This window comes from Coregonus lavaretus, assembly GCF_964263955.1.
Source record: "Coregonus lavaretus genome assembly, contig: HAP1_SCAFFOLD_198, whole genome shotgun sequence".
NCBI classification, from domain to species: domain Eukaryota; kingdom Metazoa; phylum Chordata; class Actinopteri; order Salmoniformes; family Salmonidae; genus Coregonus; species Coregonus lavaretus.
This window is the reverse complement of record NW_028160904.1, coordinates 66,756-83,225: the sequence shown is the minus strand read 5'-3', so window position 1 is coordinate 83,225 and position 16,470 is coordinate 66,756. Positions and strand designations below refer to the sequence as shown.

General features: G+C 44.2%; 1 protein-coding gene across 1 annotated transcript in view; it reads right to left on the bottom strand.

Annotated features, from left to right (window-relative positions):
• Positions 1–16,470, bottom strand: part of tmem214 (transmembrane protein 214) — a 127,622-nt gene that overhangs the window by 53,404 nt on the left and 57,748 nt on the right. The window contains exons 4-7 of the mRNA XM_084195832.1: positions 13,480–13,614; positions 13,043–13,125; positions 4,838–4,943; positions 785–866 (exon numbers count right to left, since the gene is read on the bottom strand). Coding sequence (XP_084051958.1) covers positions 785–866; positions 4,838–4,943; positions 13,043–13,125; positions 13,480–13,614 — 406 coding nt within the window. The remainder of the gene's footprint in view (positions 1–784; positions 867–4,837; positions 4,944–13,042; positions 13,126–13,479; positions 13,615–16,470) is intronic.

The following is a 16,470-nucleotide window of genomic DNA, read 5'->3' as shown; positions in this document are numbered from 1 at the left end:
TACGCCCTATGACCCCTAAACATTTGTTGAGGTCTGAGAGGATCAATATGGTAATATCTCCATCTGGCCCTCTGATAGGTAGATGGAAGTTTAACCAGTATTGCCTATACCAATCAAATCCTCAGATCTCCACACGTGCATACAGTGTAGGGTCTAGGGGTCCATTGGGGATGGGGCCCTGGTCTCTCCAGGTAGGGGTTAGGGGATGGGGCCCTGGTCTCTCCAGGTAGGGGTTAGGGGATGGGGCCCTGGTCTCTCCAGGTAGGGGTTAGGGGATGGGGCCCTGGGCTCTCCAGGTAGGGGTTAGGGGATGGGGCCCTGGTCTCTCCAGGTAGGGGTTAGGGGATGGGGCCCTGGGCTCTCCAGGTAGGGGTTAGGGGATGGGGCCCTGGGCTCTCCAGGTAGGGGTTAGGGGATGGGGCCCTGGTCTCTCCAGGTAGGGGTTAGGGGATGGGGCCCTGGGCTCTCCAGGTAGGGGTTAGGGGATGGGGCCCTGGTCTACACTACAGCAGCAGTCTCTCCAGGTAGGGGTTAGGGGATGGGGCCCTGGTCTACACTACAGCAGCAGGCTCTCCAGGTAGGGGTTAAAGGGCAAAGGTTAGGGTCAGGTACTTACAGCAGCAGTCTCTCCAGGTAGGGGTTAAAGGGCAAAGGTTAGGGTCAGGTACTTACAGCAGCAGTCTCTCCAGGTAGGGGTTAAAGGGCAAAGGTTAGGGTCAGGTACTTACAGCAGCAGTCTCTCCAGGTAGGGGTTAAAGGGCAAAGGTTAGGGTCAGGTACTTACAGCAGCAGTCTCTCCAGGTATGCGATGGCGTAGGAGGACAGGGCTTTCACCCCCAGGACTGGCAGCATGATACCCAGCCATACTGCAACAAACAGTGAATCCTTAAGAGTCTAAACCGGGGTCTAATTTAACTACTTGATTTGGAATTTTAGGACCCCTTTAGGTATATAAAAAAAAAAAGATTCATTCATTCATATATATATATATATGGTCCTCTGTAGCTCAGCTGGTAGAGCACGGTGCTTGTAACGCCAGGGTAGTGGGTTCGATCCCAGGGACCACCAATACACAAAAAAAATTATGCACGCATGACTGTAAGTCGCTTTGGATAAAAGCGTCTGCTAAATGGCATATTATTATTATTATTATTATATATATATGAATGAAACATTGAATTTGGCCTTAGCCCATAGAAAGACATTGAATAACACATTCATACATGAAAAAAATAAAGTCACAAAATAGATCAAAAGGACGTTTGTTTTAAAGTGTCTGTCCGATATACTAACACAATGAATAAATGGGGCTACAAAACTACATCAATATACACTGAGTGTACAAAACATTAAGAACACCTGCTCTTTCATGACAGACTGACCAGGTGAATCCAGGTGAAAGCTATGATCCCTTATTGATGTCACTTGTTAAATCCACTTCAAATCAGTGTAGATGAAGGGGAGGAGACAGGTTAAAGAAGGATTTTTAAGCCTTGAGACAATTGAGACATGGATTGTGTGTGTGCCATTCAGAGGGTGAATGGGCAAGAAAAAATATTGAAGTGTCTTTGAACGGGGTATGGTAGTAGGTGCCAGGCGCACCGGTTTGTGTCAAGAACTGCAACGCTGCTGGGTTTTTCACGCTCAACAGTTTCTCGTGTGTATCAAGAATGGTCAACCACCCAAAGGACATCCAGCCAACTTGACAACTGTGGGAAGCCTTGGAGTCAACATGGGCCAGCATCCCTGTGGAACGCTTTCGACACCTTGAAGAGTCCATGCCCCGACGAATTGAGGCTGTTCTGAGGGCAACACATTATTAGGAAGGTGTTCTTAATGTTTTGTACACTCAGTGTATACTTCCATTCATATTTTGAAGGTACCGGGCTACCTTCAGACAAGTCTTGTGAGGCTTGTGTGCGTCCTAGAGCAAAACAGTGGTCCTAATAATAATAATAATAATAATATAATATTAGTTTGTAGGCCAAACCGTTCAGACACCAGCGATACAGACTTCAGACGAGTCCTGTGACGCTTGTGGGGGATGTTGAGCAAAACGGAGAACGCCATCGTGTTTGTGAGATAATGGCACCGAAGGGGATGGCTGCTGTTTTACGGGCTCCTAACCAACTGTGCTATTTTGTTTGTTTTTTCGCATTGTTTGTAACTTATTTTGTACATAAAGTTGCTGCTACCATCTCTTATGACCGAAAACAGCTTCTGAATATCAGAACAGCGATTACTCACGTCAAACTGGACAAAGATTTTTTCTTTAACAAGTCGGACGCAAAGGATTTACGGCTCCCCCCGGACCAGAACCAAATCCCCGTCATTCGCATGAAGAGGAGAAGCCGATACAGGGGGTGCAGATCCAGGTGCTTGTTGAGAACTCGTTGGGCGAGAGGAAAAATTCACCTTTACCATCCGTCGTATTGGCCAATGTGCAATCAATGGAGAATAAACTGGATGAGCTCCATTCGAGACTATCCTATCAACGGGACATTAAAAACGGTAATATCTTATGTTTCGACGAGTCATGGCTGAACAACGACATGGATAATATATAGTTGGCTGGTTTTTCCGTGCATCAGCAAGACAGAACAGCTACCTCCGGTAAGATGAGGGGTGGGGGTGTGTGGCTATTTGTCAATAACAGCTGGTGCGCGATGTCTAATATTAAGGAAGTCTCGAGGTATTGCTCGCCTGAGGTAGAGTATCTCATGATAACCTGTAGACCCACTATCTACCAAGAGAGTTTTCATCTATATTATTCCCAGCTGTCTATTTACCACCACAAACCGATACTGACAGTAAGACCGCACTCAACGAGCTGTATAAGGCCATAAGCGAACAACTAAATGCTAATCCAGAAGCAGCGCTCCTAGTGGCCGGGGACTTTAATGCAGGGAAACCAGAAGTGCAACCAGAAGAAGAAAGAAAACTCTAGACCACCTTTACTCCACACACAGAGACGCATACAAAGCTCTCCCTCACCCTCCATTTGGCAAATCTGACCATAACTCCATCCTCCTGATTCCTGCTTATAAGCAAAAACTACAGCAGGAAGCACCAGTGATGTGCTCAATATGAAAGTGGTCAGATGAAGCAGATGCTAAGCTACAGGACTGTTTCTCTAGCACAGACTGGAATATGTTCCGGGACTCATCTGATGGCATTGATGAGTTTACCACATCAGTAACCAGCTTTATCAATAAGTGCATCGACGACGTCGTCCCCACAGTGACGGTGAGTACAGTGCATTCGGAAAGTATTCAGACCCCTAGACTTTTTCCACATTTTGTTAGGTTACAGCCTTATTCTAAAATTGATTAAATAAATGTTTTCCCTCAATCTACACAAAATACCCCATTATGACAAAGCGAAAACAGGTTAAGAAATGTTTGCAAATTTATAAAAAACTAACAAAAATACCTTATTTACATAAGTATTCAGACCCTTTGCTATGAGACTCGAAATTGAGCTCAGATGCATCCTGTTTCCATTGACTATCCTTGAAATGTTTCTACAACTTGATTGTTGCCCACCTGTGGTAAATTCAATTGATTGGACATGATTTGAAAAAGGCACACACCTGTCCCACAGCTGACAGTGCATGTCAGAGCAAAAACCAAGCCCTGAGGTCAAAAGGAATAGTCCGTAGGGCTCTGAGACAGGATTGTGTCAAGACACAGACTTGGGGAAGGGTACCAAGCATTGAAGGTCCCCAAGAACATGGTAGCCTCCATCATTCTTAAATGGAAGAAGATTAGAACCACCAAGACTCTTCTTAGAGCTGGCTGCCCGGCCAAACTGAGCAATCGGGGGAGAAGGACCTTGGTCAGGGAGGTGACTGACAGAGCTCCAGAGTTCCTCTGTGGAGATGGGAGAACCTTCCAGAAGGACAGCCATCTCTGCAGCACTCCTCCAAATCAGGCCTTTATGGTAGTGGCCAGACGGAAGCCACTCCTCAGTAAAAGGCACATTACAGCCCGCTTGGAGTTTGCCAAAAGGCACCTAAAGACTCTCGGACCATGAGAAATAAGATTCTCTGGTCTGATGAAACCAAGATTGAACGCTTTTTCCTGAATGCCAAGAGTCATGTCTGGAGGAAACCTAGCACCATCCCTACGGTGAAGCATGGTGGTGGCAGCATCATGCTGTGGGGATGATTTTCAGCGGCAGCAAAGTACAAAGAGATCCTTGATGAAAACCTGCTTCAGAGCACTCAAGACCTCAGACTGGGGCGAAGGTTCACCTTCCAACAGGACAACGATCTTAAGCACATAGCCAAGACAACGCACGAGTGGCTTCGGGACAAGCCTCTGAATGTCCTTGAGTAGCCCAGCCAGAGCCCAGACTTGAGCCCGATCGAACATCTCTGGAGAAACCTGAAAACAGCTGTGCAGCGATGCTCCCCATCCAACCTGACAGAGCTTGAGAGGATCTGCAGAGAAGAATGGGAGAAACTCCCCAAATACAGGTGTGCCAAGCTTGTAGCGTCATACCCAAGAAGACTCAAGGCTGTAATCACTGCCAAAGGTGCTTCAACAAAGTACTGAGTAAAGGGTCTGAATAAATGTGATATTAATAAATTAGCAACAAAATCTAATTATGGAGTATTGTGTGTAGATTGATGAGGATTATTATTTTTTAAATCCATTTTAGAATAAGACTAACGTAACAAAATTTGGAAAAAGTCAAGGGGTCTGAATCTGTTGTATTCGCTGCATGTGACAAATAACATTTGATTTGATATGAGGCACCTAGGATTGAATCCTGGCCTGGGTGTGTGTGTGTGTGTGTCTGTGTGGGTCTGTGTGTGTGTGTGTGTCTGTACCTCGTAGCCCCTGGCTGAGGTCATAGTAACCAGCCTGTCCCAGAGACCACATGATGGTCAGACACTTGACCGGACGGTTCTGAACTGACCGCAACAACTCCAGATACTAGAGGGAGGAGAGGAGAGGAGAAGAGAGAGAGAGAGAGAGAGAGAGAGAGAGAGAGAGAGAGAGAGAGAGAGAGAGAGAGAGAGAGAGAGAGAGAGAGAGAGAGAGAGAGACATTGTATATTACTGACACCATCATCCATGTGCATTTTGCTGTTTAGAGTGTGGGGGGGAGAGAGAGCGCGCGGGGGGGAGAGAGAGCGCGGGGGGGGGGAGAGATGGGAGAGAGCGCGGGGGGGGGGGGAGAGATGGGAGAGAGCGAGAGATGGGAGAGCGAGAGATGAGGAGAGCGAGAGATGGGGAGAGCGAGAGATGGGGAGAGCGAGAGAGAGAGATGGGGAGAGCGAGAGATGGGGAGAGAGAGAGATGGGGAGAGCGAGAGAGAGAGATGGGGAGAGCGAGAGAGAGAGATGGGGAGAGCGAGAGAGAGAGATGGGGAGAGCGAGAGAGAGAGATGGGGAGAGCGAGAGATGGGGAGAGCGAGAGATGGGGAGAGCGAGAGATGGGGAGAGCGAGAGATGGGGAGAGCGAGAGAGAGATGGGGAGAGCGAGAGAGAGAGATGGGGAGAGCGAGAGATGGGGAGAGCGAGAGAGAGAGATGGGGAGAGCGAGAGAGAGAGATGGGGAGAGCGAGAGATGGGGAGAGCGAGAGATGGGGAGAGCGAGAGATGGGGAGAGCGAGAGAGAGAGATGGGGAGAGCGAGAGATGGGGAGAGCGAGAGATGGGGAGAGAGAGAGATGGGGAGAGCGAGAGATGGGGAGAGAGAGAGATGGGGAGAGCGAGAGAGAGAGATGGGGAGAGCGAGAGATGGGGAGAGAGAGATGGGGAGAGAGAGATGGGGAGAGCGAGAGAGAGATGGGGAGAGCGAGAGAGAGAGATGGGGAGAGCGAGAGATGGGGAGAGCGAGAGAGAGAGATGGGGAGAGCGAGAGAGAGAGATGGGGAGAGCGAGAGATGGGGAGAGCGAGAGATGGGGAGAGCGAGAGATGGGGAGAGCGAGAGAGAGAGATGGGGAGAGCGAGAGATGGGGAGAGCGAGAGATGGGGAGAGAGAGAGATGGGGAGAGCGAGAGAGAGAGATGGGGAGAGCGAGAGAGAGAGATGGGGAGAGCGAGAGATGGGGAGAGCGAGAGATGGGGAGAGCGAGAGAGAGAGATGGGGAGAGCGAGAGCGAGAGATGGGGAGAGCGAGAGATGGGGAGAGCGAGAGATATAGATGGGGAGAGAGATGGGGGAGATGGGGAGGAGCAAGCGAGATGGGGGAGGAGCAACATAGAGGGGAGGAGCAACAGAGGGGAGGAGCAACAGAGGGGAAGAGCAACATAGAGGGGAGGAGCAACATAGAGGGGAGGAGCAACATAGAGGGGAGGAGCAACAGAGGGGAAGAGCAACATAGAGGGGAGGAGCAACAGAGGGGAATAGCAACATAGAGGGGAGGAGCAACATAGAGGGGAGGAGCAACATAGAGGGGAGGAGCAACATAGAGGGGAGGGGCAACATAGAGGGGAGGAGCAACATAGAGGGGAGGAGCAAGAGAGAGAGGGGAGGAGCAAGAGAGAGAGGGGAGGAGCAAGAGAGAGAACAGAAGAACTACTAAACATTATTAACAGTCACGGGGATAAACACCTACCAGGAAGCAACAACCTTTCCCTCCCCACATACCCCCCAGAAACAACTATGAAAAGAAGTCAAACAAGAGTATAGCTCCGTTGAACACTGGGTCTGTACATAGTCAATGGTAGGCTAAGAGGGGACTCTTATGGTAGGTACACCTACAGCTCATCCCTTGGCAGCAGTACTGTAGACTACTTCATCACAGACCTCAACCCAGAGTCTCTCAGAGCCTTCACAGTCAGCCCACTAACACCTCTCTCTGACCACAGTAAAATCACAGTGTATCTGAGAAGAGCAGAACCCAACCATGAAGCATCACGGCCCAATAAAGTACATGGTACTAAACAGACCTATAGATGGAGTGAAAACAGTACAGAAATCTACCAAAAAGCAATTAATAGACAAAAAATACTTTTTAGCCTTAACATTCTCCTACAGCAATGAAGGTGTACATTTGTCCGTTTGGAACATAAACTTTATATTTGATAAATTAGGCTCCTTGGCTAATCTAAAGAAACATAAGAGCAAACCAAAAAGAATAGATAATGAAAATGGTTTGATAATGATTGCAAAATCTACCTAATCAAAAACAGAGACCCAGACAACAAAAATACACGCCTTCAATATTGGGAAACACTGAAGCAATACAAACACACCCTAAGAACAAAAAAGGAACAGCAATAAGCTAAGGACCCTGGGACTAAACACCTCCCTCTGCAACTGGATCCTGGACTTCCTGACGGGCCGCCCCCAGGTGGTAAGGGTAGGTAACAACACATCTGCCACGCTGATCCTCAACACGGGGGCCCCTCAGGGGTGCGTGCTCAGTCCCCTCCTGTACTCCCTGTTCACCCATGACTGCATGGCCAGGCATGACTCCAACACCATCATTAAGTTTGCCGATGACACAACAGTGGTAGGCCTGATCACAGACAACGATAGGGAGGAGGTCAGAGACCTGGCCGTGTGGTGCCAGGATAACAACCTCTCCCTCAACGTGACCAAGACAAAGGAGATGATTGGGGACTACAGGAAAAGGAGGGCCGAACACGCCCCCATTCTCATCGACGGGGCTGTAGTGGAACAGGTTGAGAGCTTCAAGTTCCTTTGTGTCCACATGACCAACAAACTATCATGGTCCAGACACACCAAGACAGTCGTGAAGAGGGCACGACAAAACCTATTCCCCCTCAGGAGACTGAAAAGATTTGGCATGGGTCCTCAGATCCTCAAAAAGTTATACAGCTGCACCATCGAGAGCATCCTGACTGGTTGCATCACCGCCTGGTATGGCAACTGCTTGGCCTCCGACCGCAAGGCACTACAGAGGGTAGTGCGTACGCAAATGAAATGGCTACCTGGAGTATTTGCATTCTCCCTCTTTTGTACAAAAAAAACAAAAACTACTACTACTACCTGTTTATTATCTATGCATAGCCACTTTAATGCTACCCACATGTACATATTACCTCAACTAGCCGGTGCCCCCACACATTGACTCTGTACCGGTACCCCCTCTATATAGCCTCGCTACTGTTATTTTACTGCTGCTCTTTAATTATTTCTTATTTTTATTTATCTATTTTTTACTTAACACTTTTTCTTAAAACTGCATTGTTGGTTAAGGGCTTGTCAGTCAGCATTTCACTGTAACACCTGTTGTATTTGGCACATGTGACAAAATAACATTTGATTTCATTTTAAATCAGCTGGATGGAATTGATGAATCCATAGAATCAAACCACTTCTGGGAGAATTTGAATGAATTAAACAAACCACATCATGAGGAATTGGCTATCCAAAATGGGGATATGTGGACACTTTGCAAACCTCTACAGCAATATAACAAAGAGCCCAGAACAACAAGATATACAAGAAAAATTACAAATCCTTGAATCAGCTGTCAAAGACTATCAGAATCCTGTGGATACCCCAATTACAGAACAATAATTATTGGAAGAACAATGCACTCTCCAACCCAAAAAGGCCTGTGGTGCTGATGGTATTTTAAATGAAATGATCAAATATACAGATTGGTTTTACTCAAACTCTTCAACATTATCCTCACTGCAGGTATTTTCCCCAATATTTGGAACCAAGGATTGATCACACCAATCTATAAAAATGGAGACAAATTTGACCCAAATAATTAGAGGAATGTGTGTTAACAGCAACTTGGGGTAAATTCTCTGCAGTATCATAAACAGCAGACTACGTCATTTCCTTGATGAACACAACGTCCTAAGCAGAAGCCAAATTGGATTTTTAACAAATCAGACCACATTTATACCCTCCACTCTAATTGACAAACAAGTAAACCAAAACAAAGGCAAAATCTACTCGTGTTTTGTAGACTTCAAGATAGCATTTGATTCAATTTGGCACGAAGGTATTTTATATAAACTAATAGAAAGTGGTATTGGAGGGAAACATGATGTTTTTAAATCAATGTACACTAAAAACAAATGTGTGGTTACAATCGGCAAAACAAACAAACAAACAGACTTCTTCTCTCAGGGACGTGGAGTGAAACAGGGCTGCCCAATAAGTCCAACACTATTTAACATCTACATTAATGAATGAGCAAAAACATTAGAAGAATCGGCAACACCTGGTCTCACCCTACACAACACTGAAATCAAGTGTCTGCTGTACGCAGATGACCTGGTGCTACTGTCTCCCACTAAGGAGGGGTTACAGCAGCATCTAGATCATCTGCACAGGTTCTGTCAGACCTGGGCCCTGACCGTTAATCTAAAGAAACATGAATATAATGATATTCCAAAAGAGGTCCGGAAATCAGGATGACAAATATAAATTATATTTGGACACAGTTCTATTAGAACCCACCAAAAACGACACGTATCTAGGACCAAATATCAGCAACACGGGTAGCTTTCACATGGCTGTGAATGAGCTGAGAGACAAAGCAAGAAGAGCATTCTATGCCATTAAAAGGAACAAAATCAAATTTCCAATTAGAATCTGGCTCAAAATGTTCCAATCAGTTATAGAACCAATTGCTCTATATGGCAGCGAAGTATGGGGTCCGCTCTCTAATACTGTATTTAGTCAGCCACCAATTGTGCAAGTTCTCCCACTTAAAAAGATGAGAGGCCTGTAATTTTAATCATAGGTACACGTCAACTATGACAGACAAAATGAGAGAAAAAAATCCAAAAAATCACATTATAGGATTTTTAATGAATTTATTTGCAAATTATGGTGGAAAATAAGTATTTGGTCACCTACAAACAAGCAAGATTTCTGGCTCTAACAGACCTGTAACTTCTTCTTTAAGAGGCTCCTCTATCCTCCACTCGTTACCTGTATTAATGGCACCTGTTTGAACTTGTTATCAGTATAAAAGACACCTGTCCACAACCTCAAACAGTCACACTCCAAACTCCACTATGGCCAAGACCAAAGAGCTGTCAAAGGACACCAGAAACAAAATTGTAGACCTGCACCAGGCTGGGAAGACTGAATCTGCAATAGGTAAGCAGCTTGGTTTGAAGAAATCAACTGTGGGAGCAATTATTAGGAAATGGAAGACATACAAGACCACTGATAATCTCCCTCGATCTGGGGCTCCACGCAAGATCTCACCCCGTGGGGTCAAAATGATCACAAGAACGGTGAGCAAAAATCCCAGAACCACACGGGGGGACCTAGTGAATGACCTGCAGAGAGCTGGGACCAAAGTAACAAAGCCTACCATCAGTAACACACTACGCCGCCAGGGACTCAAATCCTGCAGTGCGAGACGTGTCCCCCTGCTTAAGCCAGTACATGTCCAGGCCCGTCTGAAGTTTGCTAGAGTGCATTTGGATGATCCAGAAGAGGATTGGGAGAATGTCATATGGTCAGATGAAACCAAAATAGAACTTTTTGGTCAAAACTCAACTCGTCGTGTTTGGAGGACAAAGAATGCTGAGTTGCATTCAAAGAACACCATACCTACTGTGAAGCATGGGGGTGGAAACATCATGCTTTGGGGCTGTTTTTCTGCAAAGGGACCAGGACGACTGATCCGTGTAAAGGAAAGAATGAATGGGGCCATATATCGTGAGATTTTGAGTGAAAACCTCCTTCCATCAGCAAGGGCATTGAAGACGTGGCTGGGTCTTTCAGCATGACAATGATCCCAAACACACCGCCCGGGCAACGAAGGAGTGGCTTCGTAAGAAGCATTTCAAGGTCCTGGAGTGGCCTAGCCAGTCTCCAGATCTCAACCCCATAGAAAATCTTTGGAGGGAGTTGAAAGTCCGTGTTGCCCAGCGACAGCCCCAAAACATCACTGCTCTAGAGGAGATCTGCATGGAGGAATGGGCCAAAATACCAGCAACAGTGTGAAAACCTTGTGAAGACTTACAGAAAACGTTTGACCTGTGTCATTGCCAACAAAGGGTATATAACAAAGTATTGAGAAACTTTTGTTATTGACCAAATACTTATTTTCCACCATAATTTGCAAATAAATTCATTATAAATCCTACAATGTGATTTTCTGGATTTTTTTTCCCTCATTTTGTCTGTCATAGTTGACGTGTACCTATGATGAAAATTACAGGCCTCTCTCATCTTTTTAAGTGGGAGAACTTGCACAATTGGTGGCTGACTAAATACTTTTTTTTCCCACTGTAATTAGTTTGCCAAATGGGACAAACATCCAATCAAAATACTGCATGCAGAGCAAAGAACAACTCCAAATAAGGCATGTAGAGCAGAATTGGGCCGACACCCCCTCCTTATTCCAATAGAAAAAAGAGCCATCAAATTCTACAACCATCTAAAAACAAGTGACCCCAAAACATTTCATCACACAGCTCTACTATGTCAAGAGATGAAACAAGAGAAGAGTCCCCTCAGCCAGCTGGTTCTGAGGCTCAGTTCACTAACCAAAACCAACCTCATAGAGCCTCAGGACAGCACTCAGAAAATCTGGCCCAACCAAATCAACACAAAGCAAAAAGAAAAATATATCACCTATTGGAAAGACACCACAAAAAATCAAAGTAAACTTCAATGCTATTTGGCTCTAAACAGACAGTACACGGTGGCAGACTATCTGACCACTGTGACTGATAGAAAACCGAGAAAAACACTGACTAGGTACAGACTCAGTGAGCACAGTCTGGCTATAGAGACCAGTCGTCACAGGCAAACCTGGCTGCCCAGAGAGGACAGGCTGTGCTCACTCTGCCCCCGGGGAGAGGTAGAGACAGAGCTGCATTTCCTATTACACTGTAACAAATACTCAGACTTAAGAGAATCTTTCTTTCCTAAAATTATCATTCAGTACAAAGAATTAGAAACTATAAAACATGAATAGAAAACATATATATATGTATTAGGTGAAAATACTAAATGTGAGTTTTGGCAGCCATATGTCCTAATGTCACAACCTGTGGGACAGCCAGTGAAAAGTGCAATGTGATGGCAATACTATTTCCCATTTAGCTTAGGCTTTCATACCATGTCATGTGTCTTCTCAGTCATGTTGAGATTGGTCGACTACTATTGCTTTAATGTATTGTTATTCTCATTAATATTGTTGTTGTAGTTGCTGTTAATGGTAATCCCATTTCCACTACTACTATTATTATTGCTGTTGGTCCCACCATTTTTTGTTATATTTAAGTAATTTATCTTGCCATGTCAATAAAGTCTACTGAATTGAATTGAGAAAAGAGCCGTTAAATTCTATAACCACTTAAAAGGAAGTGATTCCCAAACCTTCCATAACAAAGCCATCACCTACAGAAAGATGAACCTGGAGAAGAGTCCCCTAAGCAAGCTGGTCCTGGGGCTCTGTTCACAAACACAAACAGACCCCACAGAGACCCAGGACAGCAACACAATTAGACCCAAATCATGAGAAAACAAAAAGATAATTACTTGAGACATTGAAAATAATTAACAAAAAAACTGCGCAAACTAGAATGCTATTTGGCCCTAAACAGAGAGTACACAGTGGCAGAATACCTGACCACTGTGACTGACCCAAACTTAAGGAAAGCTTTGACTATGTACAGACTCAGTGAGCATAGCCTTGCTATTGAGAAAGGCCGCCGTAGGCAGACCTGGCTCTCAAGAGAAGACAGGCTATGTGCACACTGCCCACAAAATGAGGTGGAAACTGAGCTGCACTTCCTAACCTCCTGCCAAATGTATGACCATATTAGAGACACATATTTCCCTCAGATTACACAGACCCACAAAGAATTCGAAAACAAACCCAATTTTGATAAACTCCCATATCTACTGGGTGAAATACCACAGTGTGCAATCACAGCAGCAAGACGTGTGACCTGTTGCCACAAGAAAAGGGCAACCAGTGAAGAACAAACACCATTGTAAATACAACCCATATTTATGTTAACTTGAGTCAGAATTTGATTGGTCAGTATGAGACTAATCAGATCATATAAAAATGTAATATTTTGTTAATATCAGACAGTCACAGACAGGGAACTGGGACTCACGTCAGGCAGGTTCTGTGTAGCTATTCTGGGCTTATCTTGTAGGATGGCCTGGATACACACCCGGTAACCATGGAGAGGATCTCCTGCAGGGAGGAGGGAGGAGTTTAACCCTACACAGTATGCAACACTACAACTACAAATAGCTACGCAATAACTACAAATAGCTACGCAATAACTACAAATAGCTACGCAATAACTACAAATAGCTACGCAATAACTACAAATAGCTACGCAATAACTACAAATAGCTACGCAATAACTACAAATAGCTACGCAATAACTACGCAATAACTACAAATAGCTACGCAATAACTAAATATAGCTACGCAAAATGGTGATCTGTGGAGTTGCGTAGCAAAAATAGTGTCTAGCAATAATAAACTTAATGGAAGTATGCAGGATCCAGGTTTTGTACGTAAGGTGTGTGGTGTGTGTACCGGTCTGTTTGTCCAGTTCTCTCAGCATGGTGTAAACACAGTGGTCATAGAAGTCCTGTAGACTCTCGCTGCAGCGACCAATCAAAGCCTTGACCACGCCCCTCAGCTCCTTCCCCGCAAGGCAGTATGGGTAATCTAGGACAGAGAGGAGTGAGAAGGGTTAGAATGGTACTAAATGGTTAGAACGGGACTGTCCACAAGTTAGAAGTTGAGTTGTATTACTTACAGGCCCATAAACGGAGAGGAAAAAATAAATAACAGTGTATTTATTCCACAGGTTATATAGACGGGGTACCAGGTAATAACATGGTTATATAGACGGGGTACCAGGTAATAACATGGTTATATAGACGGGGTACTAGTACTGAGTGGATGTGCAGGGGTACCAAAATCAAATCAAATGTATTGGTCACATAGACATGGTTAGCAGATGTTATTGGTCACATAGACATGGTTAGCAGATGTTATTGGTCACGTAGACATGGTTAGCAGATGTTATCGGTCACATAGACATGGTTAGCAGATGTTATTGGTCACATAGACATGGTTAGCAGATGTTATTGGTCACATAGACATGGTTAGCAGATGTTATTGCGAGTGTAGCGAAATGCTTGTGCTTCTAGTTCCGACAGGGCAGTAATATCTAACAGATACACAACAAAAACCTAATACACACTAATCTAAGTAAAGGAATAAGAATATACAATGTAACTCCAAGTCAATCACACTTCTGTGAAATCAAACTGTCCACTTAGGCCGCACTGAAGTCTAACAAAACAGCCCCCACAATATTTTATCATCAATTTCTCTCAGCTAAACAGTCATTTGTGTAAGTGCTGTGCTTGTTGAATGTCCTTCCCTATAAGCGTGCTGAAAGTCTGCTGTCAATTTGTTTACTGTAAAATAGCAACAACAAAAAAATCCTAAAGTTTACAAAAAAGGGTTGGTAACAGGCTGATTGGTCGGCTATTTGAGCCAGTAAAGGGGGCTTTACTATTCTTAGGTAAGGGAATGACTTTAGCTTCCCTCCAGGCCTGAGGGCACACACTTTCTAGTAGGCTTAAATTGAAGATATGGCAAATAGGAGTGGCAATATCGTCCGCTATTATCCTCAGTAATTTCCATCCAAGTACTAGCACACTTTCTGGCTTGTCATTGTTGATAGACAACAATAATTATTTCACACTTTATTTTCGGAATACAAAATTACAATGCTTGTCTTTCATAATTTGGTCAGATTTAAGTGGGATGTGTAGTGTCAGCATTTGTTGCTGGCATGTCATGCCGAAATTTGATAAATCTTGTCAACAGAAATATCATTAAAATAGTTTGCAATATCAGTTGGTTTTGTGATGAATGAGCCATCTGTTCAGTTAATGATGGAGCGGAGTTTGCCTTTTTGCCCAAAATTTAATTGAAGGTGCTCCAAAGCTTTTTACTATCATTCTTTATGTCATTTATCTTTGTTTCATAGTGTAGTTTCTTCTTCTTGTTATTCAGTTTAGTCACATGATTTCTCAATTTGCGGTATGTTTGCCAATTGGTTGTGCAGCCAGACCTATTTGCCATTTATTTTGCCTCATCCCTCTCAACCATACAATTTTTTAATTCCTCATCAATCCACGGGGATTTAACCGTTTCTGCAGTCATTTTCTTAATGGATGCATGCTTATTAGTAACTGGGATAAGCAATTTCATAAATGTGTCAAGTGCAGCGTCTGGTTGCTCCTCATTACACACCACAGACCAACAAATATTCTTCACATCAACAACATAGGAATCACTACAAAACGTATTGCATGACTTCTTATACACAATATTAGGCCCAGCCTTTGGAACTTTGGTTTTCCTAGATATGGCTACTATATTGTGATCACTACATCCGATGGATCTGGATACTGCTTTCAAACAAATTTCTGCAGCATTAGCAAAGATGTGATCAATACATGTTGATGATTTCATTCCTGTACTGTTTGTAACTACCCTGGTAGGTTGATTGATAACCTGAACCAGGTTGCAGGCACTAGTTACAGTTTGAAGCTTTCTCTTGAGTGGGCAGCCTGATGAAAGCCAGTCAATATTGAAAATCACCCAGAAAATATACCTCTATTGATATCACATATATTATCAAGCATTTCACACGTTCTCCAGATACTGACTGTTAGCACTTTGTGGTCTATAGCAGCTTCCCACCAGAATGGGCTTTAGGTGAGGCAGATGAACCTGTAGCCATATTACTTCAACAGTATTTAACATGGGATCCTCCCTAAGCTTTACAGGAATGTGGTTCTGAATATAAAAAACAGCCACAACTCCACCTTTGGCATTTGTCTTTTCTGTAGATCTTATAACTATGTATTGCTACCACTGTATCAAAAGGTATTATCTATGTGAGTTTCAGAGATTGTCAGAATACGGATGTCATCTGTTACTAGCAAATTATTGATTTCATGAACCTTGTTTCTTAAGCTACATATGTTAACGTGGGCTATTTTAAACACTTTTCTGGGATGCTTGATTATTTTCTTGCTTTACTGGGAAGCTTAGCAGAGGTAGAAATGCTCGAGTACAGGGTGAGCTGCACACAGTGGACTTCCTTCTAGGGCACACCACCTCAGTGCTAACAGTATTACTCTGGTTCATAGGCACAAGACTACTGCACACAATAGCTGTAGGATCAGCAGAGGTATTCAGGGCAGTAAGAGGGACATAAATTAGGTTACTTACATTTTTTCTTCCAACGCCCCTGGGATAATGTACATTTGCTGAAGCATTATGACAACTCAGCGACACAATGGTAGGGTTTAAATGAGCTGGGCATGGGTCATTGTTAAGTCAGTGTCTCAACGCAGCCTTATAATGCTGTGAAAGGATCCAGGAACCAAAATGATTTGGGTGGATCCCATCCTTCTTATAATACGAGCTTTATTTCCAGAAGGTATCAAAACTGTCAATTAATGTTACACCCACAGAGCTGCAATAGTCTCGTAG